General features: G+C 42.3%; 1 protein-coding gene across 1 annotated transcript; it reads right to left on the reverse strand.

The window, feature by feature from the left end:
* Nucleotides 1-1,072: 1,072 nt before the first annotated feature.
* LOC308396078 (myosin-9-like) lies at nt 1,073-25,449 on the reverse strand. The gene is made up of 43 exons (XM_080881139.1): nt 25,307-25,449; nt 21,433-21,623; nt 21,196-21,336; nt 20,927-21,083; nt 20,728-20,755; nt 19,345-19,438; nt 18,909-18,929; nt 17,583-17,675; nt 16,452-16,515; nt 15,958-16,056; nt 15,494-15,637; nt 14,797-14,892; nt 14,599-14,675; nt 14,323-14,517; nt 13,485-13,658; nt 13,088-13,261; nt 12,224-12,338; nt 11,875-12,065; nt 11,542-11,663; nt 10,647-10,716; nt 10,367-10,527; nt 10,121-10,229; nt 9,649-9,780; nt 9,285-9,491; nt 9,051-9,188; nt 8,796-8,919; nt 8,538-8,709; nt 8,223-8,435; nt 7,852-7,996; nt 7,548-7,754; nt 7,281-7,385; nt 6,866-7,018; nt 6,498-6,746; nt 5,968-6,180; nt 5,655-5,867; nt 5,182-5,343; nt 4,851-4,979; nt 4,494-4,582; nt 4,163-4,286; nt 2,716-2,924; nt 2,527-2,635; nt 2,237-2,409; nt 1,073-1,457 (listed from the first exon to the last, which is right to left on the reverse strand). The coding sequence occupies exons 2-43, from the start codon at nt 21,616-21,618 to the stop codon at nt 1,352-1,354; spliced, it is 5,883 nt and encodes a 1,960-aa protein (XP_080737265.1). The 5' UTR covers nt 21,619-21,623; nt 25,307-25,449; the 3' UTR covers nt 1,073-1,351.
* Nucleotides 25,450-25,818: the final 369 nt, after the last annotated feature.

A 25,818-nucleotide genomic window follows, 5' to 3' on the forward strand; every position in this document is an offset into this window, starting at 1 on the left:
CACTTGCTGAGTATACCAGAGGGACAGCTCTGATTGAGCTGTTTAGAGAAAAAGGTAGTGACGTGTTGAGACGAGCCATGGTCGAGATATATTTGACAAAGGATTTCCAATAGCATAACATGTATTACCAAGAAGCATTATTACAAAATTATAATTGATCAAACCACTTGTGGCAAGTTTAAATGAAAGTAAACTACTTTTGGCAGCCTCCGTTTTCACAAGGGGTCACCACAGCAACATAGCTGTGCACGTCTGATTTTGTGCTGAAGGCCACAACAGTGAAACGTGAGCATGGTTGGCCAAAATAACGTCTTCCCTGAAGCTTTGCAACTGCTCCTTTGGGTACTTTGAGTACCCAACATGAAGTTGCACAACATTTTGCCCAGAAAAAACAAAACAAAACCACAACACACACACACACACACACACACACCATAACAGAGGGAACAATTTGGAAACCCCAAGATTTCAAGTTTTATAATCTGCAGCTTGTCCCACAGAACCTTTCAGTCATTATAAAGTGGACACATGATTACAGAAAGCAGCCCAAAGGCCAACTCTGAATCAACTACAGCTCAAAGTGAATAATCTCACAAGACACAAGATTCAGATGCATTTATTCTCCATTTATTTCATTTAAGGCATTTTATAAAATGTAGAACAGCCTTACAATATTGGCATCGGTGTCCTGTAATTTCTTGATTAATACAGTGGCAGGTATTTACCTAAAATAGGGCAAGTTCAGCAGGTAGAAACTAATGTGCCAATAGAAACCATTTCAGCTGCAAAGCATAGCACAAAACAGGAGACAGATCCAATACATGATGACCCAACACCAGTAAAGTATAAAGCCAGTGCGTGGGGGCTAACCACCTATATTACTGCATTCCACTTAAAGATCTGAACATTTCAGTCGTGTTTGAGTTGGGATTGTGCAATCTGGCTGAGGTATTAACAGAGTGAGGAAGGGCATACAGTACCAACGTTATACTGACACCAGCACAGTGTGAAGCACAAAAACTCCCAGAGTGTCCAAAACTAGCACAAAGTGACAACGTTTTTTTCTCCCCCCCCCCCCATTTAAATCAACACATCAACCTCCATCTCAGATAAACTGGAAGGTTTGTTTAAACAGTGATATGTGTCATGACATACACGTTAAGTAGAAAAATATACTAAGAAAGTTTATGTAAAGCTTTCATAGAAAACATTTGCTGACATGAGTAAGATTTGGCCAAATAGAAATGCATTACACTTAAAGCAGGATGAGGGGAGGGAGGGGATGCAAGGTTACATTTATATGCATTATTTTTGTGGTCCGAATTTCCCTCCTGGCTTCTCGTCCTGCTTTTCACTCAGCTGCACGTTCAGATGATTCACTCGGGAGTCCGCTATCATCGTCGCTGTCCCCAATACGATTCAGGTTATGTCGCAGAGTGTGAGACACATCTCCACGCCTTAAGAAAAAGGAAAAACCATTAAAACACAAGTGTAGCACTTTTGGATTTTGGGCATCCTTCACTTTGTACTTTAGTCCTGATTGCCTCAAGCTTTAAGAAAATCCTCAATTGTACACTTTCCCATAATGCATAACGTAGCAGGCTTCCTTTAAATGACATTCTGTAAATTCAGCTGCTTTTGACGGCTTTTAATTCTTTACCCCTTAAAGAACTGAGCGGTCTGTGTCATATTTCAGGACTTGCAGAACACAACTGGGTTTGCATCAGAAGTTAGTGAGGGTGGTCTCTGCCTATTCAGCTACCCTTGTAAAACCTAGGAAACTATTCTAATGGGCCTTTTTACTAATCTATACTGAGGTGTCAAAACTCATCATTAAGTGTTCAGCAAGGTCGTCAAATGTCGCCTCAATGGGGCGAGCGCTGCTCAGCTGTTAACCCGAACACACTGTCATTACTAACCATTTGTTTTAAACAGTCCAGGAGAATTGTGTTTTACACATCTCATATCCTGGACTTGTTCTGACACTCTGCATATTGCAAGTTTAAAGTTTCAAGGTTCTTAATAGCAGCCTACAGGATGGTGGACATCGAGTTAGTGCAGCAGCCATGCCTACAATCAATGTAGATTTTGTGCTTTGAATGCACGTGGTCATTATAATGTCTGTACTGTCGGCAACATGGAATATAAAACAAATTTCCTTTTTGGAAACAAAAGAATTTTCATGTAAAAAACAAAACAAAACAAAAAACATGAGTTCCCCGACAAATGCCACTACCTAAGCTTGCTCTTCAGAGAGGAGACCTCACGGTTCATCGAGTCTGCTGACTCAGTTGCATCATCCAGCTCCCTCTGCAGCTTCCTGCGGTAGGCATTGGCTCTTGTCAACTCCTCCTCCGATTCCTCTAGCTGACGTTTCAGCTGACGCATTCGGCTATTTGCCTTTTCAGCCTGCGGAGAACAGTCAGTGTGGGAACAAGCACATTAGCAAGGAATCAGGCTTAAATATCAGGATGTCTTAGTCCTTGAATAACTTTGAAATTACAAGTAAAGCGTGATTGGGTTAACCTGATCTTTGTACTGATCCATGTTGCGCCTCTCGTCTTCAATCTGTACCAGCACCTCTTTCAGCTTCTTCTCTGTGCGTCTCGTCAGCCTGGAGGCCTGCTGACGCTCCCTGCAGTAAACGAGAGATATGTTGCAGTAGGAAAGCCAATGCAGTATATAAAACAAACGGTCCATTTCATCGCCCCTCACTTTGACTCTGTGTCGAGCTGTTCTTCCAACTGGGCAATCTTGGCCTCTAGGCTGGTGATGGTGAACTTGTACTTGGACTTGATGGTTCCTTCAAGCTCCTGCAGCTTCAGTTTCAGCTCCTTGTTCTGGCGATCCAGCTGTGAGCGAGCGCCCTCCAGCTGCTGGGAGTTGCTGCGCTCTGTGCTCACGTCTGAGGTCAGCTGATCGACCTTGTGTCAGACACACAGGAGAGTTACCGTACTGCTGATAACCACATGCCATATTCTGTAACCAATCCAGTGCCTTCATAGTTAAAGTTAGATGCAATTCAACAATTCAAACTCAGTTTTTCTAAACACTTTACAGATGAATAAACTTGCATAACAACCAACTTTTCACAACAACTGCAAAATTACCAACCAGGTTAGGCAGGTTTTAAAATGTTGAGGTAAACGCTGGAGTTTCGTGAATGTTGTGGAGTCTTTCATAAACTGTTCATGTTGGGTCTCAGTCTGTGGACATTGTGGAGAACTAAAAATACCTTTGAGTATACATAGACAATAAACTGGACTGGGTTAAAAACACCACTGCACTTTACAGGAAAGGCCAGCATCTTTATTTTTTGGGGCGGCTGAGGTCCTTCAACATCTGTTGGAAATGCTCCGGATTTTTTACGAGTCAGCTGTGGTCAATGCTGTTGCATGCTGGGGGAGCAGGTTGAGGGTCACAGATGCCAACAGACTCAATAAAGTGACCAAAAAGGCCAGTAATATTATAGGGATGGAGCTGGACTCCCTCGGGGTGGTGTCTGAGAGGCGGATGTTGTCCAAGATAAGACAATGCTGAATACCTCCCACCCACTCTATGACGCGCTGGCTAATCACAGGAGCACGTTCAGCGAGAGACTGAGATTACAAAAAGCCCCACTGAACGACACAGGAAATCATTCCTGCCTGTAGCCATCTCCCTGTAAGACTCCTCCATCTAACACACTGCAATAGTTACACCCTTTTGGCACACACTCTACAGTAAAGTAGCAAATGACAAAGTTCACAGGTTAGAGTCAAATGTCATACATTCTGCCTATAATATTCTTGATATTTATTTATAATCACCTCTGTAAATTCTTGATGTTTATAATTAAGTGATTTGTATATATTAGTGCTGTTCTTAACATATTGAATTGTTTAAATAGTTTAGTCTGTCACTGTTACCATCTTGGAGCAACTGTAACCCACATAATTTTCTTCGGGATTAATAAAGTATTCTGATGATTGATATTGTGGCAGACTCATGAAAGGCAACCCCCCCTTTTTTTTTTTTTTTAAACCGGTTTTATGTATTCTTAAACCTACTCAACTAAAGTGTTCACTTTATTTCTGTGATAACTGATGACCATTAGAAACACTTAACATTAAATATTTGCCCTACTTATAAAATAAGATGTTAACAATCAACAGGTGTCTACCTGCTGTGTGCTTCTCCTCAGGCGATCATTGACCATTTCAGTGTTGAGCTGTTCCTCCTCGAGTTCCCCTTCGAGCTCGGCTATACGAGCCTCCAGCCTTCGCTTCTCATCAGTCAGCTGAGAACTGCAAACAAATGAGGAAGAGAGAAGGTGACGCTTAATGTGATAGTGTCCCGAGAGAAACTTGTAGCCTGTGCAGGCATAAGTAAGATTCAAAGTTGTTCCTGAAATCTGATTTTCCATATTTAATTTTACCATTCGTGATCACACACACACACACACACACACACACACACACACACACACACACACGCCAGGATTTCATTCATACATCTTGGTGTTGTTGCCGTTCAGCTCATCCTGGAGCTCATCCCTCTCGGTCTGAGCCTGTCTCTTGAGTTTTTCTGCAGCGGACAGTTCCTGGAGGAAATATTAGGCACAAGTGAAACATACTACAGAGTTACATGTAAACAGTAAGATTGCAACACATTGAAAATGTTCTCAGAGTCATCATTTGCATTAAATGAAGACCCATTCTAGAGTTCTGACTCCAGAAAAGCAGACTGGGATACATAAAGTCATCACTGAGGAAGCTTTGCAAGAAGCGTCTAGCTCTTAAATATCAGTTATGTTGGCTAATTTTCTCACACAGTTACATCACTCTGTAATCGCCATTTCATCTCCATACCTCCTGGGAGTGCAGCATAGACGCCTCCAAGGTCTTGAGCTTCTTCTCACTCTCTTTGGCTTCATTGACAGCTTCATCTCTGGACAAACGAAGCTCATCCAGCTCTCTCATTATATCTTTCATTTGGGCCTGGAGTGTGGACATGAAATGTATTTAAGGTGAACCTTTAAATACAGGCTGTCAGCTCATTTTACAAAAAATTAAAAACTATGACAATGGGTGGTAATTGGTTTTATGGCATCTGTAAGTGTATAATAGTCTAATTTTAGAGTGACAAGTCTCTGTATTACATTCTGTGTTGTGTTTATGGATGCATGCTTGCATATTTTACCTGGAGTTTTTTCAGCTGTTTGAGGGCGTCATCGCGTCCCTTGTTGGCAGCATCGATCTGGGCTTCGAGGTCGGCCAGGTCCGTCTCCAGTTTCTTCTTAGATGAGAGGGCTAGAGCGCGCTGCCTGCGCTCATCCTCCAGCTCAACCTCCATCTCTCGCACCTTCGAGGTTAAAACGGGTAAGAAAGAAATCATGGCACAGCCAAATATTATATATCTGGAAAGTAATTATTTTGTGACGTGTTGGGGGAGCTAAGAGAGTTCTCCCATCATGCCTTGGGACATGTGCTGCTGTTTAGATGCAGTACCATAAGTGAGTTCGGTTAAGCTGTTTTGTGTAGCACAAGCAAGTGTTTAATAAGGAGCTCCCCCTACCAGCTTGGGGGTCAAACAGCGAGCTCAATCCCTGTGTGGTGCTTTCTTGTAAAGATTCCTCTGCTTGCCATAATATGTTTGTAAATTCTCTGTGGAACCTGTTTAACAAGCTGCTTCCTCCTCTCTTCTCCCTGCTCGTCTCTGGCCTGCAGGTCTCGCTCAAACTGGGTCTTCATGGCCTGCAGGTTGACCTCCAGACGTAGCTTGGCATCTTCTGTGAGCTGCAGCTCATCCTCGAGCTCCTCCAGCTGGATTTTCATCTCCTCCAGCTGCTGCTCCATGGCACGCTTGGATTTCTCCAGGTCATGAACCTGAAGGTGAGCAGTTTGCATTGATAAACAGATTTTGAGTAAAGTGTTGCTCATGACCAACTTCTGCTGGGACAAGTAAAGGACGCCGGCACAGTCTTACATTCTTGCCGACGTCGTCTTTGGACGAGACCAAGTCTTCCATCTCAGCTTTGAACTGTTTGTTGGTTCGGTCCAACTCGTCCTTCAGGGTCGTCATGGTCTCCAGCTCACGAGCCAGATTCAGTGCTCGTGTCTCCTTCTCTCTGGCTTCAGCCTCAGCCTTGTCGCGTTCCTCAGCGTACCGAGTAGAAATACTTTTTTCCTCTGCCAGCATCTAACAGGAGAAGAACAGCAGAAATAAAATGCTTCATTTGTGAAGCAAAAGATCCACTTTCTTCTCCAACTCAAGTGGCTGAGAAATCAGGTTACTCTACCACACCCGTAATATTTTAAAATCGATTATGTGTGAGAGGTACATGACTTTTTGTCAACGTCTCGGTTCTTTACTTTCTCCGTTACTGTGTTGAGCAAACAATCCTTCATACACAACAACAATCCGACTTTATATGCATATTAAAGAAAGAAATATAACCACTAATCACATCTCACTAGGACAGTAGGAAACAGTCTGCTCTTATGGCCCTTTGATACCTGATCAAACTTTTTCTGCTTTTTCTCCAGGTTGGACACGATCTGCCTCAGATGGTCCTGGTCCACCATGAGGTCATCCAGCTCCTGCTGTAAACGGGTTTTTGTCTTGTCCAGTTTGTCATATGCTGCCGTCTTTTCCTCCAGCTGCAGTGTCATGCTCTCCAACTCCCGCTGGATTTTCTTGCGGTTCTCCTCGGCCCCCTCGAACGACGAGGCCTCGTGTTCCAGCTTCTTCTTCATGTCCGCCAACTGAGGCAGGGGAAAAAGAAACATTTGTAGACGTTCTTGATCTGTGGTAACTGAATCAAGGTTACAGCAGAGGAGAAGATCTCTATTGGCTGCTGTGTTGTATTGCATTGTGGACCGACCTGGGTCTGCAGAGTGGAAACCTGCTTCTCCACGTTCTTCTTGTTTTCCTCCCCCTCCTCCAGCATCTCCCGCAGGCTGTTCTGCTCCTCCTCCAGCTGCCTCAGGCGTGTGGAGAGGGAGAGCTTCTGACGAGTCTCCTCTTGAAGCAGCTCCTGTTCAGTGAAGGAAATAGAACAATATAATCCAAAAAGTACAATAACTTATTACTGGTTTGCTCAGGACTTCGACCAGTGATGTCCACCCTGAATTACTTTTATTAAAAATCTTTTTCTTTATACAAAAAAGTAACATGAAATTATTATTTCTGCATTTTCTGTCCTTGAATATAATATGTGTAGCCAAGTTTTATAGCATATAAACTAAAAAAAATAAACCCTTTTCATTAGAAGTAATAATGAATTTTGGCATTTTCACCTGTGCATCCTGCAGCTGAGACTCCACTGAAGAAAGGTCCTTGCTGGATTTGATGTTCTTGCCCTCTGCTGCACTCAAAAGGCTGTTTGCATTGTCCAACTCTGACTAGATATGATGAAAGAAGGAGGAAAAAAAAAAAAAAAAAAAAAAAAAAAAAAAAGAAGTCCATTAAATAACAATTCACTTGCAGCTACATCCTCCCCCTGTACAAGCAGTTAAATCAACCTTCTACCCCTTAAATCACCCCTGCCAGATGACTAGTCATACCTGCATCTTTGTTATCTTGTCGGCGAGCTCCTTCCGCTGGCGCTCACTTTCTCCATGTTTGACCTGCAGTTCTTGAACCTGGGTTTCAGCCTTCTTGCGACGGTTTTCCGAGTCCCCCTTACCTTGAGTCAGAGTCTTCAGCTCGATCTGCAGCTCATTCAACTCGCTCTCCAGGGCATGCTTTGTTTTCTCCACTGATGCTTTGTTCTGCAGGAGCAACAAACATCATTTTTATTTTTTATTTTTTTATTTTTTTTTAAGATGACTGCTGACACCTCCATCTTCTGACCAGTTTTTAAATAACCTTTTTGGCCTGCTCCAGCTGTTCGTTGAGCTCATCGAATGCCTGACTGTGTTTTTGCCTCATATCGGCCATCTGCTGCTCATGAGCCTTGGCCTCATCCTCGAGTGTCTTCTTCAGCTGGGCAACCTCACTTTCACGCTTGCTCCTGCATGGACAGGAGGAGGAAATAAATGACCAGGAGCACAAATCTCAAACAGTTCGTTTACATTCAGTAACTGATGAAGGGCTATCTTAGTCTTGAATCTCCTAACATACAGACTTGTATTGTTCAAGTAAACATAAACAGACTTAAGGTCCAGAACTTGAAAGGAATCGGTCATCTCATTTTCCAATAAATTGTTGGGTCACATCTATGCAAGCCTGACTGTCACCTCAGCTCCTGCTGTGCTGCAGTGGTATCCAAAGTGTCCTCCAGCTCAGTCTTGAGTGCCTCCAGCTCCTCTCCGAGGTCTCGCCGTTGTTTCTCAGACTTGGACCGTGCCTGCCTCTCCATCTCCAGGTCCTCCTGGAGCTCTGAGATCTGGGCCTCAAGCTCTCTTATCTTCTTCTGGGCCGTGTTCTTGGCTGCAGATTCTTCCTCAATCCTGGCGGTTAGGCAGAAAGAGTTAATAAAACAAAGCCAGTCTTCCTTTTGTTAGTTAGGGTTAGGGTAACCCTACCCTAAATGAAGTAAGTATTGGACTAACCTAGCAAGTGCAGCCAGGAGTTCCTCCTCTTTTTTGGCCAGCTGAGCTCTGAGTTCAGCAATCTGGGCCTGCAGGTCTGCAATCTGGTCATGGAGCTCAGTCGAGTCTCCCTCAAGTTTACGTCGGTTCTTCTCCAACTCCTGGCGCACCTTCTCCTCTTTTCTCAGACGTTCTGCATTAAGAAGAAAAAAATAAAGTAGGAAAAACTGCAATCGACTCACAGTAGATTCAAAAACAACCTCAATGATAAACACTTGCCCTCCAAATCTGTGATCATGGCTTCATGTTTATTCTTGAGTTTCTGCAAGCTTTTGGACTTCTCTTCCTCCTCAGCAAGGTTTGTGGTGAACTCGGAAACCCTCTCCTCCAGCAGTTTTTTCTCCTGAGGTAAAAATGTATAAAACATATGAACATTTAAATTGTTGTTATTCTGCTGGAATATTTCAGGGTTAAAGAAATATTCTTTGTATTGTGAAATCATCAGTATGGGGATGTTAGCATGATGTACAACACCTTGTTAAGCTTGTTGTTCTGGTCATCCAGCACCATCATGCCCTCCTCGAGTTTCTTCAGCTTGGCATCTGTAGTCACTTTCTCCATCTGGAGCTTCTGCCTGGCTGCTTCCTCCTCATCCAGCTGCTGTTCAAGCTCCTGTATGAACCAATAAATACAAATAAATGATATTAATAACCTTTCCAAAAGAACATTTTGATTTCTCTTAAAGCCCGTCGCCAGGACGTTACAGACCGTGATGTTCTGCTGCATCTTTTTTCTCTCATTTTGCATCTGAACGACCCTCTCCTCCTCTTCCTCCAGGCGAGACTCCATGTCGTGGAGGATTTCCTCCAGCTCCTGCTTCTTGATGGTCAGACGGGATCGCACCTCCTCAGCCTCGGCACAGAGGTCCGTCTCAGCCTGAAGCTGCTCTTGAAGAGCCGATTTCTCTGCATTCAGCTACCAGAGGAGAACAAAGGTTAAATCTCCAAGCTTCAGAAGACTTCTCATTGTGACATGTGTGTTATGAATTTTTTTTATGTTCTCAGTTTAAACTTTGTCACATTCACACAAGAGAAAATTTAACTGATCAAAAAGGTTAATATGTGATTCTTACCTGTTGCTGCTTGGCCTCATATTCTTTGATCAGCTCCTCAGCCTTCTCTTGTTTCTCCTTCACCTTAATCAGCTCCTCTTCCTTGGCCAGCATCTCCTCCTCCTGCCGACTCACCTGCAGCAGAGGCTTCACCTGGAGGAGGGGAGAAGGGGGAAAAAAAAAAAAAAAAAAAAAAGTGGTTAAATGGCACTCAAGAGAAACTGAAAGCAAAAAGAGTGAACATACCAACACTAAAATAACAAAACCTGATTGGAGACAGTTTGGCAAGTTCAGGTAAACTCTTAAAACTAATTAACTAATTTAATTAATTAAACTTTAAGTTTTCTAAAATAATTAATGTCATTTGTCACACAAGGAGTGGCCTTGAAACCAATCAATCTGGTCTGCTTACATTTGTCCCAAGTCATATCTCTAACCCCACCCATGAAAAAAAAAAAAACAAAAAAAACAAAACCCAATATTCGTCTGTTACCTTGGTGAAAAGTCTCCACCACTGCCAGTTCCTTAGTTTGAGATAGGCGGCACAGTTTCGCTGGATAACCCTCATGGCTGTCAGCTGCTGCTGCCTCTTGGTGAACGCTCTATAATTAGAATAACAAATAAAGATTACCCTGCAGACCAGATTATGAGAACTGAGTAAGAAATCACAGCATGCTCCAATGTTGCCCATGTGCAAAGGTGCTAGCTGAAATAAAATAAAATAGCTGATGTCTCATACTTGCGGGCCACATATCCTCTGCACCAGGCCTGGAAGCTGATGATCACATCAGTGATCTTTATGTCCCTCTCCTCCTCCAGGTGGGCCAGGACTCCAGCCCTGAAGAACACTTTGCTCTGACCGATGCGGAACAGGTTTGAGTCGAGCTCCAGGGCTTTGATCTGACAAGCAGAACAGGGAAGTGTTTCAGTGAAACAAAACAAGACTTGTGATGAGTCCTCTTGCTCTTATGATAAATTGAAAGCTTCTACAGCTGATCTATTGATTGTGTTGTTCTTACCATGAGCACACAGGCTTGCTTGCCGTCCATAAATCCCTTTGGAATAGCGGTAGGAGTGAGGATTTCATACCTGGGAGAGAAGATCACCATTAAATCAATTAGCAGATAAAAAGGCTGACACTTTCAGGGTCAAAACTAATCTGTAAAATCAAATCCATGTAATGGAACAAATAGGCTGTTTTTTCTGTCCTTTCCTGTTTGGAAACCCCCCCCCAAAATAAAGTGTACACAACAAAGTGTTGTGTACTTGACGTGTTGAGTGTGCAGAACTAAATGGGACATCCTGAACACTTCTGATTAAAATCGAATGTAGATCATTTATTTTCAAGTTTGTGACCTACGTATGTTGTGAGACTGGTTCAGTTTGTTTATTTGCAAGAAAACTAAGAATAAGGATTTGTATGTAGATTTGACCAGATGTGTGGTTTGCTCTAGTTTACATTTTTAGTTTTTGCACTGCAAGATAAATTAATATAACCATTTCCTAAAGGGGAGATATTTTCCCCAATTGCACATTAAATAAATAAAAATCAAGTTGTTGCCTCAAGTTAATGAGAAAATAATTTGGAGATTATTTAGCATTCGGACTGCTGTTGTTCTACTTAGACACTGAGGTGGTTTAATTAGGATATCAACATTTACAGCATTTAAAGAATGAATACAATTTAAATAACAGCCCATCATTCTTGTATGAAATGCCCTCATGGGAGAGTTTATTTAGCAGTGGGAAAAAATGAGCCTAAACCTCTTATATAAATGTATAAAAAAAAAAATTAAAAAAAGATGACAGAAAAAAAAAAAAACAACAAAAAAAAAAAAAAAAAAAAAAAACACAATCTGCTGTTTTGGGTTTGTTTTTTTTGTAAAAAACAAAAAAAACAAACAAAAAACCTACCTCTGTCTGAACTCCTGGAAGACGATGCGGTTGGGGAAGCCCTGTCTGCAGATCCGAATCCCCTCCAAGACTCCGTTACACCTGAGCTGGTCCAGAACCAGGTGAGCTTCCAGTTTCCCAGCCTGGAGGAAGAAACGATTGAAAAGATGGATTCATGTGTTCCGTCTATTAATCCTAGAAATGCTGTCAGTTTCACGGTTCAGATAAACAGGCTCAAGTTGGCAGATGCACATGATCAGTTTTAATCACGACACGTGACTGATGCAACAGTCTATCTGCACCTGCAGTGCTGAGAAATTCATCGAGTGTGGCATCAGTTTGTTTATTCAGTACCTTCTTCTCGTGGTTCGGGATGATGCAGCGGACAAAATTGGGGTTGGTGTTTCTAAGGGTGGTCATGAGGTTAGTCAGCTGCTCCTTGTAAAGCTGACCCACGGTGCGGAACATACCCTTTCGAGTTTTGAACGCACCCTGCGCAGAGTCCGACATTCCTGCCACCTTATCCAGGCCGACGATACGATCCACTGTTAAGATGCACAGAGCACAACTGAGTTCAGCTGTGTTGATCATTGTGTGACTTGGCTCTTAATGGTGCTGACACTAGTGAATCTAAATTTTTATGCCTCACACTCAAAGAACTGGGCCTCTTGGATACACAGATAAAGTCAGTCACATGACCTACCATCTCTCCACAAGTCAGAGGTAAACTTGTCTGTAGACTGGTTGAGCAAAGTGGCCACACACTCATTCAGAGGATCCATGTTCTTCATCAGCCATGCGTTTGCCTTGTAGTCCACCTGCAGGAGACGGATGTAAAACACAGGATGATCAGCAACCTCGGCCTTATTTTTAAGTTTGTGCTTCAAATGCCCCATTTTATATAGAACCTGATGCTTTGCTGCAATGAATAAATCATGCACCTGGTAAACGTGTTTTTGTATTCCACGACCCTGAACTGGATAAGCGGTTCAGAAAATACACTGATGGATGAATGCTGTGTGGGCTGTCATTTTGCTGCCATCTAGTGGCACGTAGAAAGTACATTACTCAAGTTGTGACCTTAATATTTTTCCGTTTTATTTATAAATCCCCAAGTTACAGTTGCCTAAAGGTGCTTTGTGTTGCAACAGGGGAAAAAAAAAAAAAAAAAGAAAAAAAGCCAAATAATCAGATGATCTACGAGAAAACACTCTGCGACGGTGGGAAGGAAAAACTCCCTTTCAAAAACTGGAAGAAACATCAAAGTGACCGTCATCTGACTCAAATACAGCGTTAGAGTATCTGAAAATTACACTCATCATTTAAGAATAGCAAAGTAGTAAGGAGCCGGAAATACATGGACAAAGTAAACTTATAATACATCACTCCCAAAGTAGTTTGTATACTTGTGAGATAATACAGCAACAGTGATTTCAAGGCTTATTTACAGGTTCAGGAACAGAATTTATAAGATTTCAGTTACTACTACTAAAAATGTTGTTGTGTATCATTTATTTATTAAAATTAATACTAATTAAGACTAAATTAAAATGATTTCACATCTGACCTTTCCAGCATAGTGAATGATGCAGAAATCTGCATCATCCTTGAGTTTTTTGGGTTTCTGGAACTTGGGGTGTGAGCCCTGCTCCTGAGACACCTTCTCCACAAACGACTTGTCAGTGGCTTTGGGGAACCAGCACTCTTCATCCAGCAGGGCCAGGATACCAGGAGGACTGGCCTGTAACACACACACACACACACACACACACAAACACACACACACCTCAGAGGAATCCACTTAATCATGAAGTTTGGTTTCCATGCCACAATTATTGCACAACTGTTTGCTGTGAAGAACGTAAGCGGAAATTTCTGCAGAACACACGTAATTAATCAGAGGCGTCGCTCCAGGTTAAGACAGTTACTGCCGGAGGAGGAATGACAACTATAAGCTAACATACAGGTTTTTCAATGAGGTCGATGCAGGGCTGCAGGTCGAGGCCAAAGTCTATGAAGCTCCACTCGATGCCCTCCCTCTGGTACTCCTCCTGCTCCAGGATGAACATGGTGTGGTTGAAGAGCTGCTGCAGCTTCTCGTTGGTGTAGTTGATGCAGAGCTGCTCAAACGAGTTCAGCTGCAGGGGGAAAAAGGAAAAAAAGAAAAAAAACCCCCACAAAGGACAGAGTCGTTTCAGTAAATGGAAAATAAAACATTTTTCCCTTGTAGAAATAAACTGATTATTTTTTAAATAATTTACATTTATAATATTTATGCTGAAAAATCATGAGGTTACACAGTTTGAATTGCTAAACCTGGTGTAGTATAGAAGTATATACACAAGTTAAATCTTTCGGCTGCTCCCTTTAAGGCTCACCACTGCAGATCCTCTCCTACTCCCAACCCTCTGCATGTCCCTCCCTACATCCATGAAGCTTTTGTGTGGTCCTCCTCCTTTTCTCCTACCTGGCTGCTCCATCTTTAACATCCTTTTGTCCAGTATATTCACCATCCCTCATCTCTGTGTCCAAACCACTCAGCCTGGGCTCTCCCTCTCTGACGAACTCATTTGTAATCTTGACTGTTCTGCTCACCCCCGATGAAAATCTGAGCATCTTCAACTTGTAAACCTTCCCTTTCACTCTCACTGCTATCATGTTACAGAAGTTGATTGTCCCTTGTTTCGGCTGGTGGATCCCTGGTATTTAAACTCATGTGCTTGTATTATTTTAATTGAACTGTCCCTCTCCTCTCTCTGCAGGATGCAAAATCAAACAGACAATATTTAAGTCTAAATGTACCTCAAAGATCTCAAACCCAGCGATATCCAAGATACCAATGAAAGAGGCTCCCTGCCTCTTGGTCTTATCCAAGGCCTTATTGATTCTCATGACCAGCCAGCGGAACATCCTCTCGTAGGAGGCTTTGGCCAGAGCCTCGACTGCAAACTCGGCCTGCTCCTGAGTCTGGGCCTTCTGCACATAGTCCCTACCAACCTGGAGAAAGGAACAGGACACATGTGGATGAAATGTGTTCCTAAAATGACATGACACGACAACAATCACAGATTTTCAGACCTTGATTCTTGGAGACAAGATGGCTCGTGTGAAGTCGGTCACATTGATGCCGAGTAGGTGGCACACTTTCTGAGCAGCTGGGGGTGAAACATGGGTATCATATTGGAGCATGCAAAGGTTGATGCGTGAATGAAATGGCATGCAGCTGAAGGCACGCATAGAGGACAAGACGATGATGGTGTGTGTAAATGCGTATACCGGTGTCATCGGGCAAGGAGGCCTGGTCAGAGTTGCGCTCCTTTTTGAAAGTCATGTTCCCCAACTGCAGCACGGCAGACACCAGCTTCAACAGGCCTGACCAAGAAACAAAAGTCAATGTCAGCATGTCTGGTCACCTCGCAAATTAAAAACACCCAAAAGATATTCGGACTTATCTGGGAAATCAAAGGCATAACTAGAACGCAATTTTTAAACCCTGCGCTGTAACCTTACACATAACCTGACGTCCACCTCCCGAGACACATCAGGTCGACCCAGCCCGCAACAACTGAATGGTGTAGGAGTCCACGGTGTAAGGTTGTTCAGACTAAAATTAACCTTGAGTTGTATAAGTAGTATGTCTACTCTATACACGACTTAACCCAACTTCCCAAAGCTTTTCTAGCCTTTCCCAAGTTTGTGCAACAGCATCATGGTGATGTCACACCAAATCACATGCATTAAAGTCTTTTCTTGAACTTGTCACCCATCTTATTTAAACATAAAATAGCATTTCTTTGGAATTTAAAATAAATGCCTAAAAATGTGAGATTTGAGAAACAAAACAAAAAAACCCACAACACCACCACCAGGTAAGACGTGTGTGGAAAACCTTAAAAAGCATTATTAAAATCAATTAGTCACAAAATTAACTTGCAGACTAACCGATAGTTAAAATAAACAAAATTATAAGTACCAGTTATTTCTTCATCTGGGATGCTCATGATGTTAAAGGCCTCCATGGTTTCGGCGTACAGGTCTTTGTCCTGCTGTCCAGGAATGGTCACATGTCCGTTGGACAGGAAACGGTACTTGCTGTAATCCTCCAAACACAACTCCGCTGGATAATAACGAGAAGGAGAGACAGATTTATTCACCAAGTACTCTTCATTTTATTTCTGTAAAGCTGAAGATTTGGGCCTTGCATTGGCTCAACCGCAAACAGAGCTCTGCAGTCGCAGTGGCTGTAACGACGGAGTGAAGAAAAAGTGAAGCTCCATCATCGCGGCCCAAGTCGGCCATTTCTGATGCATTACTATGAGTTCTTCATAGATTGCAGTGATTAAAAATTTAAAGCACATGCAGCTGGCAGGGCTGGCACAGTGACTTGGCTCTGTGCAGCCTCTCATTACATTCAGAGAAAAGGGTTTCAGTGCTCACAGCGCAGCTTCTCCCCGGCTCCCGTCAGCATGTAGTAGAAGATGTGGAAGCCCCTCTCGTCTTTAGCTTGTCTCACAGCTCGAGACTTCTCCAAAAGATCTGACAATTCAATCAAGGACAAAACATCAAAAGGAAGAGCAGCAGCACAGCGTCATCTATAAGAAAAAAAAACAGTTCATGGTAAAGTGATTAATTTAATCTGTTTGGCACCTTTGAAGCCCTCAGATTTTATTCATCACTTTATCTGAACTTCAGTCCTTTTCTTACAGGAAGGCCAAATGTCCAGACTACTTTTGATGCATAAATCAGAACTTAACAGGTGCAAGGTTTGGCAAAGAGCAGAGACGCCTCCAGAATTTTTACATTTGTGAGGGTGGTCAGTGCCCCGCTTGGCTCACCGTCAATGCCGCCCCTGGGAAAGAGGTGTAAGAGTTCACGGGAACATTAGCTCTTTTTCAGATTAGGCCAGAAGAAATCAAGTTTTAAAAGGATACAAGTTTCAATGTTGGCTCCAACGATGTAACCATTGACATCAAAGTTGATCCTGATGAATTTTCCCTGAAAAAGATTTTTTTATAAATCCACCACAAAAAGACATTAAGTCAATTTTCACCAAACTTTTATAGACTTTGTCTGAAAATAATCAACACATTTGGACCAAACAGCAGGAACTTCTACTCAGGCAGCATCTTTCACCAGTGTGAGATCCAAGGTGGACCATTTCCTGGTAGTTGTATAAACATGTAGATAACCTTTTGTAGCTCAGATTCTTTCAAAGTTGATATTTCTATTGTAAGTACTATTTAAGAAATACAACTACAAAAAACAAAACAAAAAGAAAACTACACTATTGGAGGGTTTTTTTTAATTATTTGTTTTGGTTATGCATGTTTATTTGGGGATTTGGTGTTTTGGAGGGAATAATTTTATCGGACAGAAATAAGTGTCTTTACTGCCCATGTGACAATAAAACTTTAAAAAAAAAAACTGATGTGCACCACATTTAAAAAAAAAAACAAAAAAAACAAAACGTGACTCTTAAATGTCAATGTGATTCTCCCAAAATGTGTCCTGAGTTTATGACTGAAAAGATTTAAAAACCCTGGTTGTGTCTACCGATTTCCCGGTCATCCGGGTTGCAGTAGTTTAAGTGCTTGAAATGAACGACGTTCACACATTACACTGTTTCAAAGGAGTGAATGAGGCCATCTAGGTCCACTGTGAATGAGCATCACTGAACAGCAGCTCTCAGATCTACGACGGAGTCTTGAAATCTCTTCCCCACTCACACCTTGGCTCATGTGACCCTTAATGACTTGAATGTTTACAGGGTGGGTGGATCGGCAACTCTCAGGACTTGGTATCTAACTTGCGTTAATTATCTGTGACTCTCCATCAGTTTTTAAAAACTGAAAAGACCTCCTGGATCAGAGGAGAAACATCTTTAAGAACTACAGACAGAAGTCCAGATGCCTTCATTTCAAGCACTTTTGCATTCATCCTAAGTGTCAAGTGTTGTTGCGTCACACATGCTAGGCAGAAAAAGTTGGTAGCTTTTGCTGTTTGAACCCTTTTCAAAGCTTGTTTTGAAAATTTAAAGAAAATAGAAAAAGAGCAGCTCTTACAAATCTTGAGGAGTTGTCATTCTTTACAGTCTTTGCGTTGCCAAAGGCCTCCAGGATCGGGTTTGCTTGCAGCAGCTGCTTCTCCAGTTCCCCCTGACAGAGAGAAGTCGGAGCCACAACACAGTTGGATTTAGTGGTTTAATGTGACACTCAGATGGACGCTGGTTAAGCAAGCGCAAGTTTAGACCACTTTTCCTGCAGCTCTGTGGCTAGCGAGTGGAAAACAAGTGTGCAGCAACTTATTTACTTTATTATAAACAATTGTGTCTGCACAATTAAAACAACACCCTCAGGAAAAGGCATTATTACACACACTCCTGCACATTCCAGCACACATTCCCACTGCACAGCAAGCCCGCTCAAGCACAAAATCCCTGTAAGATTTTCTGTCCATGCATGCACAAACAAGGGATCACAAGCAGCACACATGCAGGTTAGTCAAAAACCCCAAAAGGAAATGCAGGTAGATTCCAACAATCTGTATACAGTCACACAACAATGACAAATCGCAACAACTGAGCAAACAGAGAGAGAGTTTTTAAAAAAAAAAAAAAAAAAAAAAAAAAAAAAAAAAAAACTGCTGCTGGGTGGAGTGGGAAATGTTTGTCTCGTTTCCCTTTATTTCCTCAAACCACAGATTCTTTAATGTGAATGAAATTTTTATTTTTGCAGTGTAGCAGTCTTTATCATTAGGCAAAAACTGAACCCAAATATAACGAGAATCAGTGAGAAAGTGCAGCACTGGAAGGAGCGAAAAGAAAAAGTTATTGGCCTTTGTGGATTAGGTTTTTTAAAATTTGCTTTAAGTTTTTGGAACAAATTGCTGAGTTGTTGATCATAAACATCTGGTTAATTAAAAATGTAATCAATAAAACTCAAATTTGTAAAATAATATTCAGTTGAAACCATCAGAGTGGCCTCGATTGGAAGTTACTAATCTTAATCTTATCATTTTACACCCTGTACACAGCCAACTATAAATACAAAATATGGAAAGTGCTGTTTTTAAATGGGAAGTTTTGTGCATTCCTGCTTGGTAAAATTGTGTTGTCATACAGCTGAAACTAAGATGAAATAACATGTTTTGTGGGTTTGCAGTTTCCACATGCTTTAAGTCTTTTTCCAAAGCTAACTGCTTGATCTTAATGAAGATACAAATGGTCTTTCCTCAGCCAGAAAGCACATTTCCCCAAGCTGCTCCTTTGAAGCCATTATAATGGTTAGTTTTGTGTAATCTTGAATGCATTTTCTTCAATGTGAAGAAAACAAAATTGGTTAGTAGAGAAAACTTAAGTGGACATTTATGGAGGTCATAAATGAACTCACATGTGACAACACAGCAGAGCCCTGGAGAAAAAGTAGAAAAAAAAAAGAAAAGAAAGTTGAACATATTTGATGCCATCTTCAGTGCAAGTATTACATGACTGCAGAGGAAACCTGCTGTCACCTGGTGACTCAAGAAATGATTAATTAAGCAGCTCGTGTCCGGTCCTGCTGAATAACCTACATTTAACATGAATAGTACATGAACACACACGTGCACAAACACATCTGCGTTCTGCTTCAGCTGGAGCCGCCGCAGAGGTGAGGCGGGCACGTCGAGGCCTGAAATAGGAATGCGGTCGCACACAGCTTCCTCGAGTAAATCACGTTAAACAGATGGACTAACAAGGAAATCTACTGATACTTGATGTCAGAAGAGGGGAGGGAGGACCAGGTAATTCAACGTTTGTGCAAAAGGAAGCGACGATGATTTACTAACCTGGTCTTTTTTGGACTTGAAGGATGAGGCGACATGAGCAAGATACTGAATGACTTTCTTGGTGTTTTCTGTTTTTCCTGCTCCTGACTCCCCACTGCAGCAGAGAGATTTACACACATGCATTATGATTAATTTAGAACTGATAACTGACGTAAAAGCAACAACAAGACAGAAAAATATCAATTTGCAGAAATTTAAGTAAATACTGATGCAGTTTGAGGTTAAAGTGATATATGATGGAAGTCTATGGATTTATATCAGCATAACCTTAAGGCATAAGACATTTATTTAATAAAAACTAAGCCAAAATGCAGAAGCAGTGTGTGAAAAACTAAAGCACACCTTTGCTGCTTGTACAGGAATTAAGATTGTAAGTAGCAGCCAGGTGCCGCTATTTAAATGCACTTTATTGACCGATCATCAGCGAGTGTTGATCGCCTCTGTAAAAGCAGAAGTTTCGAGGGTTTGCAGGTCTGACGCATTCAGATACGAGTCATTGTGGTGACGACGAGGAAAGACATCAGCAGCGATTTTAGAGAATCAGATGCTGCTGCCTGTCAGCGTGGGGTTATACGGTCATTTCCAAACAAAGCATTCAAAACTGACAATCTTCCCAGGAGAGCCACTCCAAAGTCAGACCGCGCACCACTTGAAATATTAAAGTTCACAACAGTATAGTTAGAAAAAGACTGAACAAATACGGCTGTGTGGAAGGTCTGCCAGGAGAAAATAACATCTGTTGCAAAGTTACATCTGAACATGCAGTGTTCTTTGTCTTGTCAGCATCACATTGATGAAGACTCCAACATGACATACCACTACACACCTCATACAGATACCAAACCCGGTGTGGTGGTGTTTGCTTCAGACTTTAAGACAGCTGTGAATAAACTAATGCCCACAAACCCCAGTGACTGTGGGGTGGACTTTTCCACGCTCTGCTTCTGTGTGTCATGTGCTTTGTTTTATTTCACGAAGTCTTGACAGGTGCACCATCAACTGAGGTAATGACAGTGTTTTTATGGCCTTTGGAGTCTAGAACAATCAAATAATTTAGTCAAGTGTCTAATGGAAGACCTCCTTAAGCTTTACTACAGTGTTAGCATGAAGGAGGACACACTTCTAAAAACTGAGACATCAAATTTAAAAAAAAAAAAAGAAAAAAAAAAGCTTAAAGTTTTGCTCTGAAAATGAAACTCCTAGACTAAATATTAGGCACTGGATATAATGCATGATGTCAAACTTTCCGCTACAAGGAAGAAAAAAAAGAAAAAGAAAAAAAAAGTAGCGCAAACAAGGGGGGGGGGGGGGGGGATGATGCAATGATTGTAATTTGTTTTTGCAAAAACAAAAAAAAATGAACAAAAAAAGAGAAAGACTTGCGTGCAGAGGATGGACTGATCTTCACGATCTGTAAAAGAGAAAGATGAGACTCCAGATCAGAAACTAAGGTGAAGTGTGTGACATTTTAAACATTTTTTCCTTAAGCATGCCAATAAATTTCTAATTACATCTTTGTACGGTACATCATTGACCTGATGGAGTATGGACGCGTTTAAAACTAATTTTACAGCTGCCTTACCCTGCATCATGCTCCTGTAGGCCGTGTCTGTGATGGCGTAGATGTGAGGGGGCATCTCGTGCCTCTTCTTGCCCTTGTACATGTTCACGATCTCCTCGCTGTAGATGGGCAGGTGTTTGTACGGGTTGATCACAACGCAGAAAAGGCCGGAGTACGTCTGCGCGAGAGACAACACGAGACCAATCAGTCGACGAGGAGCAGCAGCAACATCGATTTCAGGAAGATCGGCGACATTAAAATGCAACAAAAACAGATCCCTGCCCACTCACATAGATGAGCCCGGAGTAGTATCTCTCCTTGAGGTTGTGCAGCACAGAGGCCTCGTTCAGGCAGGTGAGCTCCGCCATGTCCTCCACCTTGTTGAATTTGGGTGGGTTCATCTTCTGAATGTCATCCTTGTTGAATTTCACCTGAGATTAACAGAAGCAGAGTCAGGCTTGCTGAACAAGGCTGGGACAGTAAAAAGTACACACTGCAACACAGGCTTGTTGATTCTTCAGTTTCACCTTCTTGCCAGAGTCCGTCAGCTCCACCATGCACTCGTCTCCCTTCTCCTCTTTGATGGAGCCGGCCTCAAAACCCATCTTCTCACTGGGGACCCACACCAGCTTCTTGGTGGCCCAGTCGGCCTGAGCCAGAGGGTCGGTCAGCGCACTGCGGTCCCCATACAGGAACTTGTCTGCATCAGTCATGGTAGCTTTTAAAAAACAAAACAAACAGAACAAGAGGATTTTAACAAATATCAAAACACTGTGACAGTCTGATCTTTCACATTTTACAGACAAGAGCACTGAAATTATTGGGGCAAAAAATAAATTAAAAAAATAACTTTCTGTGAGAATTAAAAATACCTCCTTACAGAGGGGTACGCACATTACTTTACAGCAGCCGTTTCTGTGAGATTAAGGGCTAGAGATATGATGCGCTGGATTATTTTGACAGAATTTCTTGCAGGTACAGCGAACAAACTCTTGAGTCTCGAATCACAAGCTCCCAGAGACTCTGCAGAGTTTACCAACCTCAAAACCACAGTCGAGGCAAAAATACAATTTAAAATGCAGATGACTCATGAGTCCAAGTCATCTACACAGCCTGTACAAAAAACTCCATTTATTGTTGTGCAAGATTTAAGACCATCGAAGTGACTGTGCACGTTTGATTCATTGAAAGATTTCTACATAAAGGCAGGCTTACGACACTGAACGCAGTGTGTTCACAGTGGCAGCTTTGTTGCACGTCATCCTTCCTGTTGTCTCTTTTGTGTTGTAACTGAATTAAAGACACAAATGAGATAACTCTGAGTAAATAAAAATATTCAGATTAATGATTCAGATCAGACCACCAATACTGAGGACTGTGCTACCTCATCTTATGTGTGTGCGTTTGTGTTCTTTTTGAAGATGATGAGAACTGCACCACAGGTTTGGACATCTGCTCTGCAGCTGTTCCCCGCAGTGTCATTATGACCATGTAGCCTCTTTTCCTGCAACCACCTTTAACTTTAAACCAGAGCTGGGACAGCCAATCAACCCAGATACTAATGTCAGGATCACATTATTGACCTGAGGCTCATCGCAGTCAGACAAAATGATTAATCTCTTTTCAGCTGTGCTCTGTTCTACGACTGCTTTTATTTTTCTACCTGTCCATCTTTTGTTCCCCATCAGGCCCGCATTCCTTCCTCACCAACTCATTACACAGAATTCCACAAATTCCCGACTCCTGCTCATCATCCGTGACCCTCTGTTCCAGCACAGGTGATAAATGTGCAGCTATGCTGCTCTGTGTAGAGCCTATATGTAAAAAGCCTGACGGAGGTCTGTGGACGGACGCTTTTGCACTCAGAGTGGTAGAAAGGAATGTCAGAGCAAGTCTGGACAGGTGGAGAAATGTGATTATTCCCCAGCCACACCCTGGAGAAGTACTCGGGGCTGCAGAAAGAAAAAGAAATGCCCTGAAAGACATTAAAAACCTAAATAAATAATCAACTGGATGTGACCTTGCCAAGAAAATTTGCACATGGTGAATGCAAATTAAAGTTATTGACAGCCAGTTTTTCCCCCCATTAAAAGAGTTTGTTCAGATGAACATATAATCTTTTACTTACAGCTTAGAGCTTTGAGTCGTGCCCACTAAACAACCGTTTCATTTTCTGTCAAGAAAAAGGCACGTCTGTGACTGAAGCGTGCAACAACTCCACTTTGTTGCACAAAAGAGACAAACCAGCACTGATAAAAGGAGATGATAAGCTTCTCATAGATCAAACTATTTGGAACCAGTTCTCACCCCTGATGTTCAAAGCCTTTAGATGACTTAAGCTAGTGGAACATTTCCCCTTCCTGAAGTCATATTAGAAAAATCAAACATTAGAAAACCAATGTTTCAGCTGCATCACGCAGGCCAGAAATGACTGAACTCCAAGCAGAGAGGTCGGGAAAGAACTCAAAACATCAGACTCAGTGTAGATACTGTAGGTAGAAGATAAAGTTTTCCACACATCAACACCATCCTTCACCGATTAAGGATATAAATGCAGGTCGGTTTTATCGAATGATCCTGAAATGATAAGTTGGGCTGTAAGAGCGTTCATCATGAGCGCAGCCTGCACACCCTCGATGCTGAGACTCATTCAGAGGAGCCGACGTCTCTTGGATCAGAGGGTGGATGATGCAAAAAACAGCAGAGCGGTGTGTGTGTTTGTTTTTGTGCAGAGATAAAGGCACAGATAGAGTGTGCGAGTGCGCTTAGACTGAGGGATAAAAGGGATCAGTGGACAAGGTGTCATCTGTGTCTCTCCTAAGTTCATTATGTGCTCAAAGTCTTGAAGATAAGTGGGGGAGGAAGAGGAACACACTGACATTTCCTCTGCTTTAATTCAGGACTGAAATCCTGCAGAGCGTCGTGTGCGTGAAGCTAAGCTATGACGGCTAAAGTCTTTTATTCTAAACTTTTTAGATTCACATGCATGCGGCTTTTTTGATGAAGCCACCAACAGGCCAACTTCCTCAGGAAGTTGCACACAGTGCCTTTGCACATTTTGACACGGTGGAACAAAATAACAAAATGAGCTACTTCAGTATTCTCTGTTCCTTTTATAATTAAAATCCAAACATTAGCTATCGTAAGCCGTGTCCTGGTGAACCTCCGCTGAGGTCGGGATGAAGCTTGACCACATCTGGAAACAGATCCACCCTCAAACACAGCACATGCTCTCCTATTGTCTGCAAGGGCCCGTTTAATCCACCTCTCTAGTGTTCTTCATCACGTTTTCAGCATCTCCTCCACTCGCCTGCTCTCTTTTGTTCTTGGCCGCAAGTCAATCCCGGCTTTATCCGGGCTTCTGTGGCTCTTACCTAACACAGAACACGAGTCCTGTCGTCTGAAGCCTGGCTGGTGATACGAGGCCGGTGGGGTGACAGACTGAGGAGGAGATGTTGTTGAGAATTGTTTAAAATGTGACTGCAGTCACAAGATGTTTGATATGTGAAACGATCGTGGCTGGAAGATGTAGATGGACGAGTGAAAAACAGGTCAAAACAGAAAAGTCAACTTTAAGCCGAAGATGTTTTGCATTTCACTTTGTGTAACAGGCAGAGAGCTGACTGACACTGAGGGTGAGATGGCATTTTTTTCTGCAGGACCTTGGCTGATTTTGTGGTCACAGTGAAGTTTAATTACAAAAGAGGAAGAATTGATTATGATCAGCAACCGGTTTTTGCAAGATATGCCCTTCATACAATTTTTAAAAAAAAATTTCATGTGCTGCTGCACTGCTCTTTGTCCTCTTTGGTGTCTGCTCTCCAATTTTGTGCCCTGCAGACAGACATAGCAGCTGGGTGTGTGCAGTTTGTTACATGAAGGAAGTCAAACAACTCATCTTGTGCAACAATGACAAAAACTGCATTAAACTCTGTAAAAAAGGCAAACATGAGCTCTCGGTACCTCAAATTACTTCAAATTTTGTTTGTGCCATATTGTCATCGTCATCACTTCATGCAGCCTTCCACTCAGTTCATACAGGCCACCAAAATAAAACTTAACCCACATGAAGTTTATTCAGCTGTTTGAGGCTAAAGTTCTGAATTATTGTGAAGGTTTAAAGCCCGTCGAAGTAAAGCTCTCTGATTGTTGGTTTCACAGGTGTGAGAACACAAACACGTCTGCAAGCTCGCGTCTCAGCCAACAAATACAAAAAAGTCACTTTAAATTGTTGTAGAAATAATTCCGCAGTCAATGAGACGATAATGGAGCACGCGCTTCACCTGACGAGAGAACCTGCCCAGGTGTGAGCCATTACATATCTTATCTCTTAATTTCTTACTTTGAAGTCTTCGCTACAGCATTTCTATCTCTCTACCTGCAGGAAACGAGGTGACACACCTGATTTTCAGCTACAGGCACTGCAGGAGTGATGAGTCGCCTTCCTGCGTTCGTGTTTGCAGCAGTCCTCCTCCACCACCTCCTTCTCGACACCTTCACAAAACAAGCAGCTGCTCAGGAGGGGCCACAAGAACACCACCTCTTCGTCGCGTCTTCAGCCGGCTGTCCGCTCCGTCAAGCGCTCCTGCTGCTCAGGCGTGGATCAGCGAGGATGCGTCGACTCCACCTGGGATCGGCCCAGTTTTATTTTTCGCAGGTAAGCCAACGGCCCCGCCCCCTCCTCGCGCGGTGTTCAAGTGCTCCACGTAAAAACGCGGACTTGCGAGTCGCTCTGAATCAAAAAGAAAGAAATTTGCTATTTTACAACCCGGATGGAATTTTTTTTATAAAACAAACAAAGTGCATAAATCATAAATGTTGATAATGAAACAGAAAATGGAAAATACAGTTTGACTGACCATACTCACTAACATCCTCCACTTATTATGAAGAGCTGTCTAATGAAATGACTA

The sequence above is a fragment of the Rhamphochromis sp. 'chilingali' genome, assembly GCF_963969265.1.
Source record: "Rhamphochromis sp. 'chilingali' genome assembly, chromosome: 4".
NCBI lineage: Eukaryota > Metazoa > Chordata > Actinopteri > Cichliformes > Cichlidae > Rhamphochromis > Rhamphochromis sp. 'chilingali'.